Consider the following 14,203-nt stretch of genomic DNA (forward strand, 5'->3'; position numbering starts at 1 on the left):
CCTGGTCTTATGGCGTGAGGAACGGAACGGGGGGACCGAGGTTGTTGCCACTGCTAAGGACTCTGCTTCAGTGTCTGCTCACATGCTTTATGTTTTGTGTGGAGTGATGCAATGGCCATTAGAAGGCAAAGATGGTAGCGGGATTTTCCTAGCAATGATGCTTCTGATTCCTGACCTTCCGAGAGGAGCACTGGGGGGCCATCCCCACTGCGGCAGCCTCAAGGCAGACTCAGTGTCACTCCTCACTTTGCAGCTTTTTTAAGCCTTATTCTTGCGCCGAGAAGATTTCATTCTGTGTTTGCTTCCCTAACTGGCTTCCTACTGTGTTGGCTGGGGTTTTTTTTGAAGATTTACTTAGTTCCCAGCTGTTGTTCCAATTCTCTTTGTCACTCACCTTCCTGTACTCCATGTGGAATTTATTTCTGTGCTGCAAGGGTTTTGCATCTCAACACGGGGGACAGTCACACCAGCTCAAAAAAGGATAGAAGAAAAATAAGAGACTGGAGAGCGGTGATGAGAGCGATTAGTGTCACAGAGAGACAAGAACAGTATTGCTGAGAGTACAGGAGAGTAGGTAGACACAGGAGGGACCTAGGGAGGCTGATGAACAGAGCTTAGGAGAAAAATCAGTTTTTCCTTTCTATTCTTCAAGTATAAAACAAAGTGAGCATCAAAAATCAAGACGTTGATTGATGTAAGGCTGATGTCCTGTGTTGCGTAGCTGATCGGTAGAGTTCAGTGCTACAAATTATCCAGGAGATTATGATGAGTCAAAAATCATTACTATTCACACAGCTGCCTGGGGGTGCTCATGTACATGAGACATGATTATAAACCAGCTTTTTTTTTCTTCTTTTTTTTCCCCCTTTCTCCTTTTTTCCTGTGCCATCAGGGTTGTTGCTGTTTGATGTATGTTTGTTTGGCTCCCCCCCCACTTCCCCTCTGCTCCATCTATCACGTGGAATAACAACATTTTGGAGGTGATGTAATTCCCTGGGTTCACAGCTCACGTGATGTTTGATCACGGTTCTGTGCTAACTTGCTATATTATTATTTTTTCTTTTCTTTAAACTTGAGCCAAAATGCTGATGGTGGTGTCACTGTAGTAAGGAGAGAGGGTTGGTGCCGGTAAAAGGAAGGGGAAAAATACCTGATAGGGAATGCTTGCGTCGTCCTCCGTGTCCGCGCCAGCCCTGCCCCGCTCAGCGCCTCGCTGCCTCGACGTGGATGAAGAGGGAAGCTCGGTCTGAGCCCACCGGTGAGCAGCAGGGGTAGGAGCCACTCTTGGCACAGACCAGTTAAAGCTCCGTAGGCTTTGGCTCAGCTTGACAATGGTTTTTGAAGCAGCTCACACCGGCGTGGAGAGGGCAGCGAGGTGTTCTGCGTTCAGCATCGCCACCCCACCGTGCTGCAGCTGGGGCACGGGCTGTTCCAGGCAGTGGAGGAGCTGTGAGCTGCTTTCTGCTGCGGCTGTGGGCTTGGAGTAAATCAGTCTGTCTGTTCACCAAGTTGTTTTTTACTCCTTGCCTGCAGGCTCAGAGCCATCATCCAGAGCCAGGACAGCACCTGGACAGCGGGTGGTGGCAACCTCTTCCCACCTGGGCTCCAGCCCGAGAGCTGCTGCCTCACCCAAGGGAAATGCAGAGGAGGCAGCAGGAACTGCAGTCACCAAAGGTTTTACACCTCAAGGTGGCCACAACCCATGCACCTGTGGCTTCTCAGTCCTGCGGTGGTCCCGGCTGTCGTTCTGAGCTCGCCGCGAGCTCCCACCTGTGTCACTGCAGCTATTTGCCCAAAAGCTCTCCGAATGAGCTGGTTTCTTTGCAACCACATGTTTGGCTTGTCAAGGTGACCTATTTTTAGAAGGAGCACAAGCACAGCAGAGGGAAAGCAACCTGCTACCTGGCCCTGGGCACCAGCAAAAATGTTTCTGTGGTCGCTGCGTTACACCAAGCGGCTGCTTCGCTCCTTGCCCGCTCCTACCAACAAACAGGTTTGCAGTCAGGCCTTTCAGACAATCTTCCTTTAATACAAAGTCAATATATCTACATACACAAGTGGTATGAAAACCACTTACTGTTTCAGTTTGAAATAACAGTGTGAAAGCAACAGCACTTTGCTCTCATACAAAGGAAAAAACTTCCCCCCTCCCCCCAGCTTGTCCAGTAATTTTGCTGCAACAGACTTAGAAATTTGGGCAATTTTCACACAAATAAGAAGGAAAATCTTGAAGAAGCCTTTCGTTTCTTTCTTTTTTTTTTTTTTTTTAGTTAAAGACAGGAAATAGATTGTTGTGGGGTTTTCTGGGTAGCACTTGATGGCCATGATTTACCCCTTCTAGAAAAATAAAAAAAGGAAAAGTCACAGGCAAGCAGTGTTCAGGGCAGTGTGTCTTCTCCTAGACTTGCTGTCCTCTGTGCACTTCTGCAAGAAAACTCCTCGTCCCGTACACCTGCAAGAGCATTATATCTACAACGCAGCGCACGATGGGCCATTACCTACGATACACCTTTGATGTTAAAAAAACCTGTGTGCGTGCTGATGTTTGCCCTGGCGCTGATATCACTGTCTTTCTGTCTTCAGTCATGGTAAGACACTGGTATTGTTTCATCTCCCAGTTCAGCCCTGGCCCAGTTAAGCCCAGAACATGGCCACAGCTGAAGGGGAGGTGGGTTGGCACTGCCACCGCCACCGTGTCTAGGCCTGCCTGCTCATCTCACACCCTTCCAGAGACATGGGGTATGTCTGCGATCGATTTAAAACAAAAGAACCCAAAAAAAAAAAAAATCCAGAAAGGACATGTTATTCTTACATGAGCAAGTTAAACCTTTTAAATGGTAGAAAAGCAATATGTAGAAGTAGCAATTTGCACTGCATTTTTATATATCACAGCCATTACACGTAACATTTCTACAGTGAAAAAATAGACTGTCTTTGAACATAATATGAACAAATAAGCAAATTTTTCTTTTAAATTCATTGACTGATATTCTTTGTCTTTTTTTTTTAAAAAAAAGGAAAAAATACACTATTTAAAAAAAAGGTAATGTCACTTGTTACAGTTACATCGATACTTTAAAGAAAGCCACTCACAGTATATGCCATTGAATGCACCTTACTTGATCTTTCCCAGTTATTTATACAGCTAGGGCACGTTCGTAGCTGTGCCAAGGAGCGTGGTGTGACATGGTACCAGGAGAGTCCTGAGAGTCTCTCTGCATCGCTCCCGGAGAGCCGCAGTGTTCAGAGGTGAGGGGTTGGCAGCAAGAAGCAGTTGGCTATTGGAAATAAAATTCTTAAGGGTGCTTCTTGGGCTCCTTTCAGGGAGATGCTCCTGGCCTTCTGCGGCAGGAACTGGTGGGGTGGCACAGCTGCTTGCAGCAGAAGTGGGGTTGTGTGAATGTGCAAAGAGAAAGGAAAGGGGCTGCCGTTCCTTGCGGGGTGTCCTGCCCAGGTTTAATGCCTTTGTGTGGTAGCTGGATGTGCTGAAACAGGGGAACAGAACCAGCAAACCCAGCCCCGGGGAGCTGCCACCTCTACCTGCCCCACTGGCGTGCAAGGGGAGGGGGCCACACCACACAGCCAGGTATGGGGTTTGGATCTCTCTCTCCCTCTCTCGCTTTGTCTCCAGAATTTTAAATAGCCTAAAAAATAAATTTTGGAATTAGAAGAAATGAGGAATGTTCCAAGTATTCAAAATGTGAGCTATAAAACCTCTCGCGTGGCAGGGGCCTTCGGTGAATGCTGTTTGCAAGGTGCCTGTAAGCCCAGAATCATCCCAATGTTGATACTGAGGTTATTAAGACTCCAGCTAGAAGAACTCCTGACCCTAAGTTTGCCTAAGTGTTGAGATTTAGTTCCTTTTCTTATCTTTTACGGAACACCTTCAATTCTGCAAGTGACTTCCTTTAAAGACTGCCAACTATATTAGTAAATAAACTGAACTCTAATGATGTAACCGAAGTCGGTTTCCTTCCCTTCTCCAGCGGCAACATTTCGCAAGGTGTGTTTTAGCTTTTGGATCTGTTTCATGATGTCCATACGTCCTCCACAGCGAACACCACTTGAGGTAACAAGAGCAGTTCACCACTTAAAGCAGTCCTTCAGCAGTCTCCTGAGCTGCCTCTTTACGGTCCAGGTTACAACATGGAGTTCCCGAAGGGGTGTTCCTTGCAATCCTTCCCCCTGCTCCCCAATGCATTGTCCAGATGAAAAGGTACTTCTTCTGATTCAGTTTGTAAGTTCAAGCGCTCCTCCTGGGTCAAAAGAGGCCTTCCAGGACTTAAGTGGTTGGTAGAGTCTGCACAACGGATGGCTTTTTATGTTGCATAGTGATCAAAGCTTCCCAGATACTCCAGAGCTGCCTGGTAACAGAACTGGTATTCATCCTGCAAACAGCAAAGGGAACAGCTTCAGAGGTTTGAAACGGCTCTTCAGCATCCCTGCCCTGCTTCCCAGCTAGCACAGGCTTGGGCAGGAGCCACACGCAGAACCTTTTATCCTCGGAGAACTGTGAACGACTGGGAAAGGAAATCCCTTCCCTTTATTGTTTGGGCGTCTCCCAGGTCGGCATTTCTGGCTCCACAGCCAACATGGGCTGTGTTTCGAGGCAGGTGAGTCGCCCCTGCCTTGGAGGTGGGGATGAGATAAGGAGCACGGCTGGCAGACTGGGATGAAAGCTCTAACAGACTTCATACATTACTTTGGTAAAAGCAGCGGCGCAGCCTGGGCTCGCTCAGTAATTTTCAGGTAAGGTTTTGTTTTGCTGTGGTTAGAAAGGCAAAAAGCACGTTCCACGCAGCCGAGGTGCTGAGGGGGAGGCTTTGCTACTCAGCCCCCAAACCTGTAGAGATGGGTTCCCCACTCCGCCTTACCTCTGTTTGCACCATCGCGGGTCGTTGTGTTCGCAGCATCTTTACTGTCTGGAAAATATCTACAACACCCTCATAACGCATTCTTTCCAGGACGATACTCAATGTGATAAACACTCCAGTTCTGCCCACGCCGGCACTGCAGGAATGGGACAAAAGAAGGAAACCGTATGTTACAGCGTTCAGATGCTTCTCTAAATGCTGACGTTCTGTACGGCTGAGCTGCGTGATGAGCATGTCAGACCCGGAGACCCTCAGTCAGTCCTCCAGGAGGTAGGACACAGTGAAACTGCCAGTGTGTGACCCAAACAAATTGAGAAAGTGAAATTAAAAAAAATCAAAAACTTCGGGCAGTGATAAACAGCATTCACTGTGGAAAACTATTACCAAATATGTCACATTAGGCTTTTAAAAATAAATAGTTTGAAGAACACGTTATCCTCTCTGGCCCAGGGGCAGGGAGGTACAATTCTTCCTACTAGCACCAGCAAACCCAGCCCAGCAGCGTTAGAGGTGCCGAACTGGGCTACGACTGGTAAAAAAAATACTTCTAATTCTGCAGGTCAAATATTGATTAACACGGCGGTTCCCATCTCCTTCAGAGGATGATCAGCATTTCCGACCTCTCCCCTAGACCTGAAGGGCCAAAGGCCTTGTGGGCAGTGCCCAGCTCCGAGGGAGACCAGTCTGGCTGGCAGAAGCAGTAGTGTTTGGCACCCTCCCCTCCAGACACCCCCAAGAAATCTGCCTGCAAAGGGTGTGGGAAAGGAGGGAGGTAGCGGTAGGGCTTTAATTCCTTCTGCACTTTTGCATCCCCAGTTGAATTAGCCATGTCTATCTGCACGTGCCTACCTGCAGTGGACAGAGATGGGGCCATCCTGGCCAAACTGCTCCTTGGTCTTATGTACCTGTCCGATGAAATCGATAAAACCTTCTCCTGATTTTGGCACACCTTGTTCTGGCCAGTCAGTGAACTGGAACTGGCGAACAGTTCGTGACTGACCGTCCTGGGGGAGAAAAACCAGTAATAGTGAAAACATCCTGTGTTTGTGGCACTGAATACAAACGGCAGCGCCACCCCCCCACCCCCTGCCCCCATTTTGTTGCTGGTTCATTAAAGGGCAGAAAAAGTTGAACCAACTTTGTGTTACGGTCATGAACACGTATATATTATCTAGCTAGATAATGATGAAGCTGCTCGTGTTGCAGCTGACATTTCTGGAGTCAGCTTGTCAGTAGAGATCTATACTTCTGGCAGGTGTGCTGAAAGCTCTGACCACTGCAACAACGGCACAGATGGAGTCCTCAGCAAAGGAACATTCAAGGTGAGGTTATGGCCTCTCTATCAATCTTCAGAAGAGTTGCCACAGTGTCAGAATTACAGCTGACAGGAAGATAAATCATCTTCTACCAGGACTGATGAGGCATCCTCTGTCTCAACCTTGCAAATAGAATTATCAGGTTCTGTAACACTGGCAACCTCAAAAGCATGAAACACTACTCCGAGAGCGAGGGTTACATCTGCTGAACAAATTTCAGAGGTACTGAAATGTTCCTTTGGGTGAGAAATCTGACGTTGAATCTGAGATTATTTGAGTGGCTGTGCCCCTCTGAATATGAGTAACAGTGGCTCCTCTTAAAGCCAGAGGAGAAATGTACGTGTTCTGTAGGGTGCAGAGCATCCTTTGCAAGTCTGGGTTTTTTACTAGCTCTTTGAGGAGATACTCTTTTCTGCTTTCCACATCACATAAGCTGCAGGTGAAACCAAAGGCTGGGTACGTCTCTAGTAAAGCGACTCGCCACCATGATTACTGAGCAGAGGTTAGAATACTTTCAGTTTGTCAGAAGATATATTCAAGTACAGTCTGTGTTTGTGTGTTTTGTTTCTTTGTTATCGTGGCTAAGCTCTCCTCCGCTGACGATAATCCCAGACTTACAGAGAAACCGTTCACACCTCAGTCTTTCTCATGGGAGCCAAACCACACCAAACTGCCTTGTTTTCTGTCAGCCACCTTCCCACCTGGCTTTGAACCACTCCAGCCCGTTACAGCCCTCGCAAGCACAGGCTGAACATTCTGCAGCACTTACCCTGGCATCAGTGACCTTGAACTCTCGCAGGATGTACTGAGGCATGTTGTATTCAGCCATGGGATCTACTACGAAGTACTGGTACCGGGCAGAACGCTCCGCTGGCCAGTACTGATGGCACTTTTCCTGCCAAGGGATAGAAAAGGTCCCCGTTAGCCCCGTGCTGCAGGCTTCTCCCCACGCTCCTCCTCTAGCCCCCGCTTACCCGACCCATCTCGCGAAGCTTAGTCAACATCACGACAATGGTGGAGTTGTTCTCCCATAGCATCCGCCAGAAATCTTCAGTGGTCTCTGCCAGGGGCCCTTGAGTAGCGATGTACGCCTTCTGCTGTCTGAAAGAGCCCAAACGCAAGGGGTGGGTCAGGGGGCTGCCGAGAGCTGCTTGGGCAGACACATACAACGGCTGGAGAGTACGAGAACAAATGGCAATGCTGGGAAAGAACTAGAACAGTGCAAGGTCTAAAGGGGCTGGAAGCGTCTTTGGTGCTAACAGTCAAAAAAAAAGTCAGTGGCGAAGCTTTCTCTAAATACCGTTTCCAAGGGGTAAAACTAGATTACTCCAGCATGATGCCTCACATGGAGGAAGGTGTAAGATGCTGGGCTTCCTGGAACTAGAATCCGTGGTTTTTGGGCCTGAGAAGCATCAAGAATTCAGCCGCCACCAGGGAGAAGCCCTAACCCCGGCGAAGAATCCTGCACAGGGGGTTGCTTTGTTCCTTTGGTGCTGGGCTCCGAGCACACCAGTGGAGGGCTGCAGCTCCTCAGGCTGGAGCTCGTGGCACATAATGCCTGTGGGAAGCTGTCACAACTGCAACGTCCCCAAATCACAAAAGTAATAAAAAGGCTAATCTGTTTTTAGAAACCTCCCAACAGCAAAATCCACCCCTCACTGACACTCTATGTTTAGGACCTGCTGCTGGAGAAGGGTTTGGTTTGCTTTAGGGGACCATGGAGAATAAAGCTATCAAAAGGCTGTATGCGTGGGTCGCTGGCCATCCGCGAGAGCTCACCTCCAGCACTGCACGCGGGCACGGCTAGGTGCCGGGACAGGATTCCTGTTCATCTGGAATTAACAGGACTGCCCCTGTTAAGACCTAGTCCAGCCCTTAGTACCTCTGCCTCCTTGCAGAGCAAACCCCCCGGCTGCGGCGGGGCTGCTTACCTGTAGCCATCAATAAAGCTGGCATTGATGTAGTCGGAGCCCTCCACTCCTCTGATGGGCTGGAGGCAGACCCGCGTGGTCTCATATGGCATGATGTTGACAAGGCGATTCTTGAATTTGTTGCATGGGAGGTTGGCGCTGATGAACCTGGAGGTGTGGGCTTTGGAGTTGGCAAGTCGCTGAAGGCAAAAGCAGAGTCACAACCATTTGTTCAGTTGGGTTTTTTTTGTTTTGATTGAGCCCTGTGCCCGCCCATTTAACTTGCCCGCCATGTTCCACCATGCTGTTCAGCCTGGTGTGCCTTGTATGTTTTTTTCTGGGGGTGGGGACAGAGTCTGAGACCCTTCCCCTAAGCAAAACTTTCAGAGAGGAAAAAAAAAAAAGAAAAGAAAAATAAAAAAAAACCCCACCCAATCTAAGGCGGGAGTAAATTCAAGCTGGATTTGAAATGACCAGACAAGCCTCCCACAGCAACAGGTAGCTCTCCTGTGAGAACTGTGGTAGAATAAGTCAGAAAAGTAATTACTTCTCTAAGATGGAACCAAAAAATTCCCATCAGCTTTATAAAGGCTCCCTGTCTGCTATGCATGAGTGCCAGCAGAACAAAGCTCCCGGGAAGAACATGGAGCCTTCCCCAGTGACTACTGTCCCCATTCAAGCATCTACCATTACCTTGAACTCCAACTCCATGCCCGTCACATGCTCTCTGACTTCGATCTGTGCCAGTTTCTGGATGTAGGTGTAGAGATTCCTAGCTGGGACCTCTGTGTTGCCGCAAGCGACAGCCTCAAGCAAGGCATCGTGTATAAAGCTGTACTGGTCTTCTGTCTGTACCATGTAGTTGCGCTGCGACCTCATGAGGGTGACATGCCCATAAATGTCCACTGTCTTCTCATGTTTTATCCTCTCTAGCATGGCGTCGATCACAATGAAGCAGCCGGTCCGTCCAACACCCGCACTGGAAAGAAAAGGGGAGACAAAAATAATAATAAAGTGATGGGTTATTCTGCCACTGGAGAAAAATATTGCAGACGGCCACCCAGCAGTGAGGACCTTCCCTGCCACAATTGGCAGCAAACACAGGGTGGAAACAGATGCACAGGGCGGAGAGTGAAGCAGAAATGCACTCAGTGACTGGGAAGGAGCCCCGGCCTTGTGAACGTGGCTACCGATGCACCGAGGCAAAGGGAATCTCGGCAAACCCACGCCCATGTGTGTCTCCAGCCCTCTCATGAGTTTTGTTGTACTAAAGGAACTTGCCCAACGGAACCGGCGCTGCGAGTGCTGCTGCCCACTCACCTCAGCGCGTTGCTCGTCACGTAGTTTAAAAACGCTGTGCTGGGTTTGGACAGCTGTATAGCGTGTGGTGGAGGACAGCGGTGACACCAGAGTCACTGCTGCTCCGAGTCACACAGAGTGCGGCACTGGGGCTGGTGAAGCCTGCACCGGAATCTAAGGAGCCGTTTTCTGTGAACTCTGCCAGTGCTGCCCCAACAGCAGGGAGAGGCTGCTGGATCAGGGCCAGTGGATGGAAAGGTCCCCTCAGCTGTGCCGGTCCGTACACAGGCTTAGCCCCAAAGAGCTCAAAAGGTTTGCTTTGCTCGACTCAGTTTAGCAAAAACTTCCCAAACCAAGTTTGGTCTTACGTCACCCGAGGACAGGACAGAAGATGAAAAAGTTGCCTCTGCTGACGAGCCTTATTGCCCCTCCATACCGATCTGCCCCGTTTCTCCTGCCTCTTCATCTGCAACACCCCCAGGACAGAAGCTCTCCTGGCAGACACACAATTATGACAATTCTAGGTAGGGGGCTCCAGGCTTGAACAAAAGGCTGGCACGATCTGAGGCTTAAAAACCACGGTCTCACTTAGATCTTCCAGCAAAATCACTCAGATCTTCCAGCAGCTCAGAAACTACCGATGTTGTAATGAGTAACTTGCATCACCTCTTTTCCTAAATGTTTTTGTGCATCAAGGTAACATCAAACTTGTATGTAGTGGCATTTGTGAATCAGCAGGGTTCTGTGGATCTGTGCATTTGCTGCTGCTAATAAAGGGTTTTGTTTTACTATGCCAGTGCAGCCCCTTTTTTCATGAAGCCCCCTTGATCTCTGTTAATTAGACTGCCTAACACCTGAACCAAGCAGGTGACTGGGAGCTTTGGCAAGAATTTAGCAGCTGATCTGGGAGCCAGTTCCTGCACCTTGTGAGCTGACAGCTCTCTTTATTCATTTTCTGAGAGGTGCACGATAATTGCCATCTGCAAGGTTAGTGATAAGTTGCCCACTTACAAAGACTGTTTAAATGGCATCCTCTAGGAGAGGCAGGGTTAGCTTCCCCCAGCAGCCTGTAAAATTCAGATGTCTTTCCTCAGTGCCGAGTAACCTGCAGGCTCCTCCACACCCTCCTGAGGAACACAGGGATTTATCCAAGTTGAGGCTGCAAGCATTCCTCGTTGGGCTGTAAATTGAATTAGGAACCTTACCTGCCCATAGGGGCCTTCAGTTGGTCATTATCAGAAAGGCTGCGGCACTCAAAAAACCCACCCCCACCCTCTTTCAATCACTGTCAGCTCTCTCTCTGACAGCGAGGCAGCTCTGCCTCCCAGACACCTGATGCAGCATCACAAAGCAGCTTCCCAGGCTGCCCGTGATCTTCCTCCTTCCCCACTGTGCCCAGAACCAGAGCCCAGTACAGCATGGACGGCTCTGGCCTGCTGGATACTCGCTGGGAGACGGTGCACGTCTCCTGGGTGCAAATCAGCACGGGTCCGAACTCCTGGCTCCCTTGCAGGTGGCCCCACTCAAGGCTTAGGTGAAGGAAATCGGTACCTGCAGTGCACCACAATGGGACCAGCATCAGGGGGGTTGCAGGTTTTCACCCGTCTCAGGAAAGCCAGGAATGGGGTGGGGTACTCGGGCACGCCATGGTCAGGCCACGCTGTGAACTGGAACTGCCGGACCTCTCGCTTCTCACTGGAGCCGTTCTGCAAAGACAGAAGGGCACCGAGAGTCACGTGAGGTGCCAGCGTGCTGCCGTACCCGCCGCTGCTGCGAACGGAGGGCACGCTGCAGCCCACCTCCAGGGAAAAACCAGAGCCGGAGAAAGCTCACCTTATGAAGGGAGAACGTTCGAACGCAGAACGTGGCCAATTCGATGGTATCGAGTAATGTCACTTGTATCATTCCATAGGTGTCGGTACCTCGGCCTGGCCAGTACTGGTCACACTTGATCTGCAAGGCAAAAGGCAGAGCTCAGTGCTGGAACAAACCCTGCGCTGCAGGGGAAGCTCGTTCCAAGGCTGCCCTACAACCACTGGTACAGGTGAAGCTGCCCAGGTCGCGAAGGGGAGGGAAGGTGCAAGAAATGTCTCTCCAAAGCACCAGGGAAGGGACAGACCCGGCATGAAAAGCTCCTACTGACTAAGCACAGGCTTTGATGCACCACATCAATCATCTAGACAATAGACTGGAATGATCTTGAAGATTAGAGTGAACGTACTGGGGTCTGTTGAACAAGAGAACTGAATGTGAAACGTGCCACATGATTAACTCCGAGACAGACCTACAAAGCATGCGATGGGATTGAGTGCCCTCTTCTCTTGGAGTTGCAAAGGAGGCTGCAGCCTTCCAGGGTGATTGGTTTGGTTTTTTAAAAAGCAATGAATCACTGAACTTTCAGGGTGCTGGCAAAGCAGGCAGAAATCCCCCACTGACATAAACGTGGGCTGCAGATCAAAGGGATTTACTGTTCCCCAACCCTACCCTCCAATCCCCCAGGATTATGACTAACTAGTCATCCCTCTCATGCATCTTACCCGTGATTTCTCCTCCAGCTTAGTCATCATAACAATAGTAGCTGAACGCTGCTCCCACACCATCCTCCAAAAATCTCCAAAGGTCTCTGGCAGAGGCCCCTGCGTGGCAATGTAGGCATTCTGCTTCCGATAGCCATCAATGTAGTTGGCGTTAATGTAATCGCTGCCCACAATTCCTGCATTAAATCAGCAAAAGCAAGTTAGTGAATTGCACAGGACTTTATACAGTTGGAAGCATGAGGAGATCTTTGCAGGAATGCTGTTAGAGATAATTCCCCTGCAAAACCACCTGAGCCTTCATGGCTTGGTGGGTTACAATCACAGCTGGGAGTAGCAGGCTCTTTGCATGTTTTTCCCAGCTCCAGCTCCCGCCTTGAAGGCCTGCATTGCAGTGAGACAAATAACTTCTTGCAAAAGGTATTAAAGAGACTGAACATCAAGCCGTGAAACCATGCTCTTCTGACTGGTGTTGCAGACAGGAGCTGAAGTCCTGGCCTCTGGCTCTTGCTTCGCTGACCTCAGATAGGACAAAAGCCAAGTCCTCATCCCGAACGCCTGGTGTCTGGGCGGCATGTGCACCTGGGGATGCACGGCACCGTCTGTAGTCCCAGGCAGTGAGCCACAGCTGGACAAAGGAAGGAATAAAAGCAGGCTTGATTCAGCCAGTAAAGGCTTTGAAATTACAGGCTTTGACTTGCTTTAAATTGTCCGCTGTCATTTCTAGGAGTGTGTTTTTTCTCCCTATTCGCATGAGTTACAGGCTGTTGAGTTACAGCTGCTTGCCCGTGTCCTTGCGCACAGGGTTCGCTGTGAGTGGCAGGAGGCGCTGCCAGAGAAAAGAGGGCAATGGGGACATGGCAGGAGAAAACTGCTCTGAACTTAAAATGGACACTGGCAAGCAGTGATGTTCGGGTTCAGCTTTAGAGAGCCTCCGAGGCTGGCACAGCAGATCCGCGCCATTCGGCCATTTGGCCCATTCCTAATTACAGCAGAGCAGCTGGCACAGCTGGCAGGTTTCTGCTAACCTATGATTAGCTCAGTACAGAATGCTTAACTCCTGTCTCGAGGGCAGCCAAGGGTGGGGAGCAGCACCAATATGAAATTGGGTTGCTAGTCCTCATCCTGATGTAGCAGTAGACATTGCTGCTTCTGTTGGCGAGGTGCAATCCACGCTGAATTGCCTGCCAGTCCTCAAGGGTACTTGGTAATTTCAGCTGCTGGTAGAAATGGCTTTTGATTAAATTTCTGGAGAGTTCCCTGCCCCCATTCCTTCTCAATCTGAAATTTCAGGAGGGAAGGTGGCTGTGCAGCAGTGGCAGGGACGTGATCAAGGCTGAGCTTCCGGAATTAATCTCCTCTCCAGTCCCCCTGGGTCCACTCTGTAATTTCAAATGGTGGCCATGAACTCCCGCAATGTTTTGCTGTGTGACAAGCCCAGTTAGAGACAAGTCACGGAATTAAAGCCAGTACTTCTTCCTGACCAAGCAGACTGTGACAATCTGCAGCCTTGACAAATCCAGATTTAAAACAAAGAGAAAGCAACAACTAATTCCTCCAACTCCTTTCATCTTCCAGCCCTCAGCGTAAAATACAGCCTGGTAGGAAGGAACGCACCAGCCAAGGCATGTCAGAGCCTCTCAGATGCTTGAAAATTAAACCTTGGCCTGTCACACTCGCACCATCAGTCCCTCACGCTGCCACCTGGGCAGAGTTAGGGCTGCTGCCTGCATCCAGCCCCGTGCTCCTGTTTTCCCGAGAGCTGAGATGAGCCCAAAGCATCCTTCATTTCTACACTGGTGCTCTGCTCTTTTCCCTTCAATGACAAGGCAACTTTTTAAAGACTGTTTTCCTTGGCTCATACAATATTAATCTCGGAAGAAAAAAAAAAGCCAGAACACAGTCATCTTCACAATGAGAAACATTTAAAATCCTCTAATGGCAGACAAGACCGATCCAGATTTGTGCAGCTTTTGGCAAAACAACGTGATCTGTCGTTACCCCAGGAACGGCTCTTCCATCTCCCCACGTCCCTCAGAGCTCCCTCTTGGCAGAGGGAGATTATTCTAGCAATTCCCTTCTCATGAAGGCTTCTGACTTAACCTTTACATTCACCAGGGGGTTATTAGGACACCCCATATCCTCTCTGCTCAGATGATCAGCTCTTGGCAGTGCCAGCCTGGCTCCAAATGCTTTATCTATTCCGCACAGCCACACACAACCTGGGATGATGAAACTCAAATATTATCTCGGCAGCAGCAACCAAAGCA

The 14,203-nt window shown here is 49.5% G+C and overlaps 1 protein-coding gene across 10 annotated transcripts in view; it reads right to left on the reverse strand.

Annotated features, from left to right (window-relative positions):
* Window positions 1-2,238: 2,238 nt before the first annotated feature.
* Window positions 2,239-14,203, reverse strand: part of PTPRS (protein tyrosine phosphatase receptor type S) — a 162,485-nt gene continuing 150,520 nt past the window's right edge. For all 10 annotated transcript variants that reach the window (XM_055708138.1, XM_055708135.1, XM_055708136.1 and 7 more), the window contains 10 exons: window positions 11,937-12,112; window positions 11,233-11,352; window positions 10,951-11,105; window positions 8,794-9,079; window positions 8,122-8,300; window positions 7,165-7,291; window positions 6,960-7,085; window positions 5,724-5,878; window positions 4,875-5,010; window positions 2,239-4,388 (listed from right to left, as the gene is read on the reverse strand). In XM_055708138.1, coding sequence (XP_055564113.1) covers window positions 4,320-4,388; window positions 4,875-5,010; window positions 5,724-5,878; window positions 6,960-7,085; window positions 7,165-7,291; window positions 8,122-8,300; window positions 8,794-9,079; window positions 10,951-11,105; window positions 11,233-11,352; window positions 11,937-12,112 — 1,529 coding nt within the window. In that variant the 3' untranslated portion in view covers window positions 2,239-4,319. The remainder of the gene's footprint in view (window positions 4,389-4,874; window positions 5,011-5,723; window positions 5,879-6,959; window positions 7,086-7,164; window positions 7,292-8,121; window positions 8,301-8,793; window positions 9,080-10,950; window positions 11,106-11,232; window positions 11,353-11,936; window positions 12,113-14,203) is intronic.

Source organism: Falco cherrug, chromosome 4, assembly GCF_023634085.1.
Source record: "Falco cherrug isolate bFalChe1 chromosome 4, bFalChe1.pri, whole genome shotgun sequence".
NCBI classification, from domain to species: Eukaryota; Metazoa; Chordata; class Aves; order Falconiformes; family Falconidae; genus Falco; species Falco cherrug.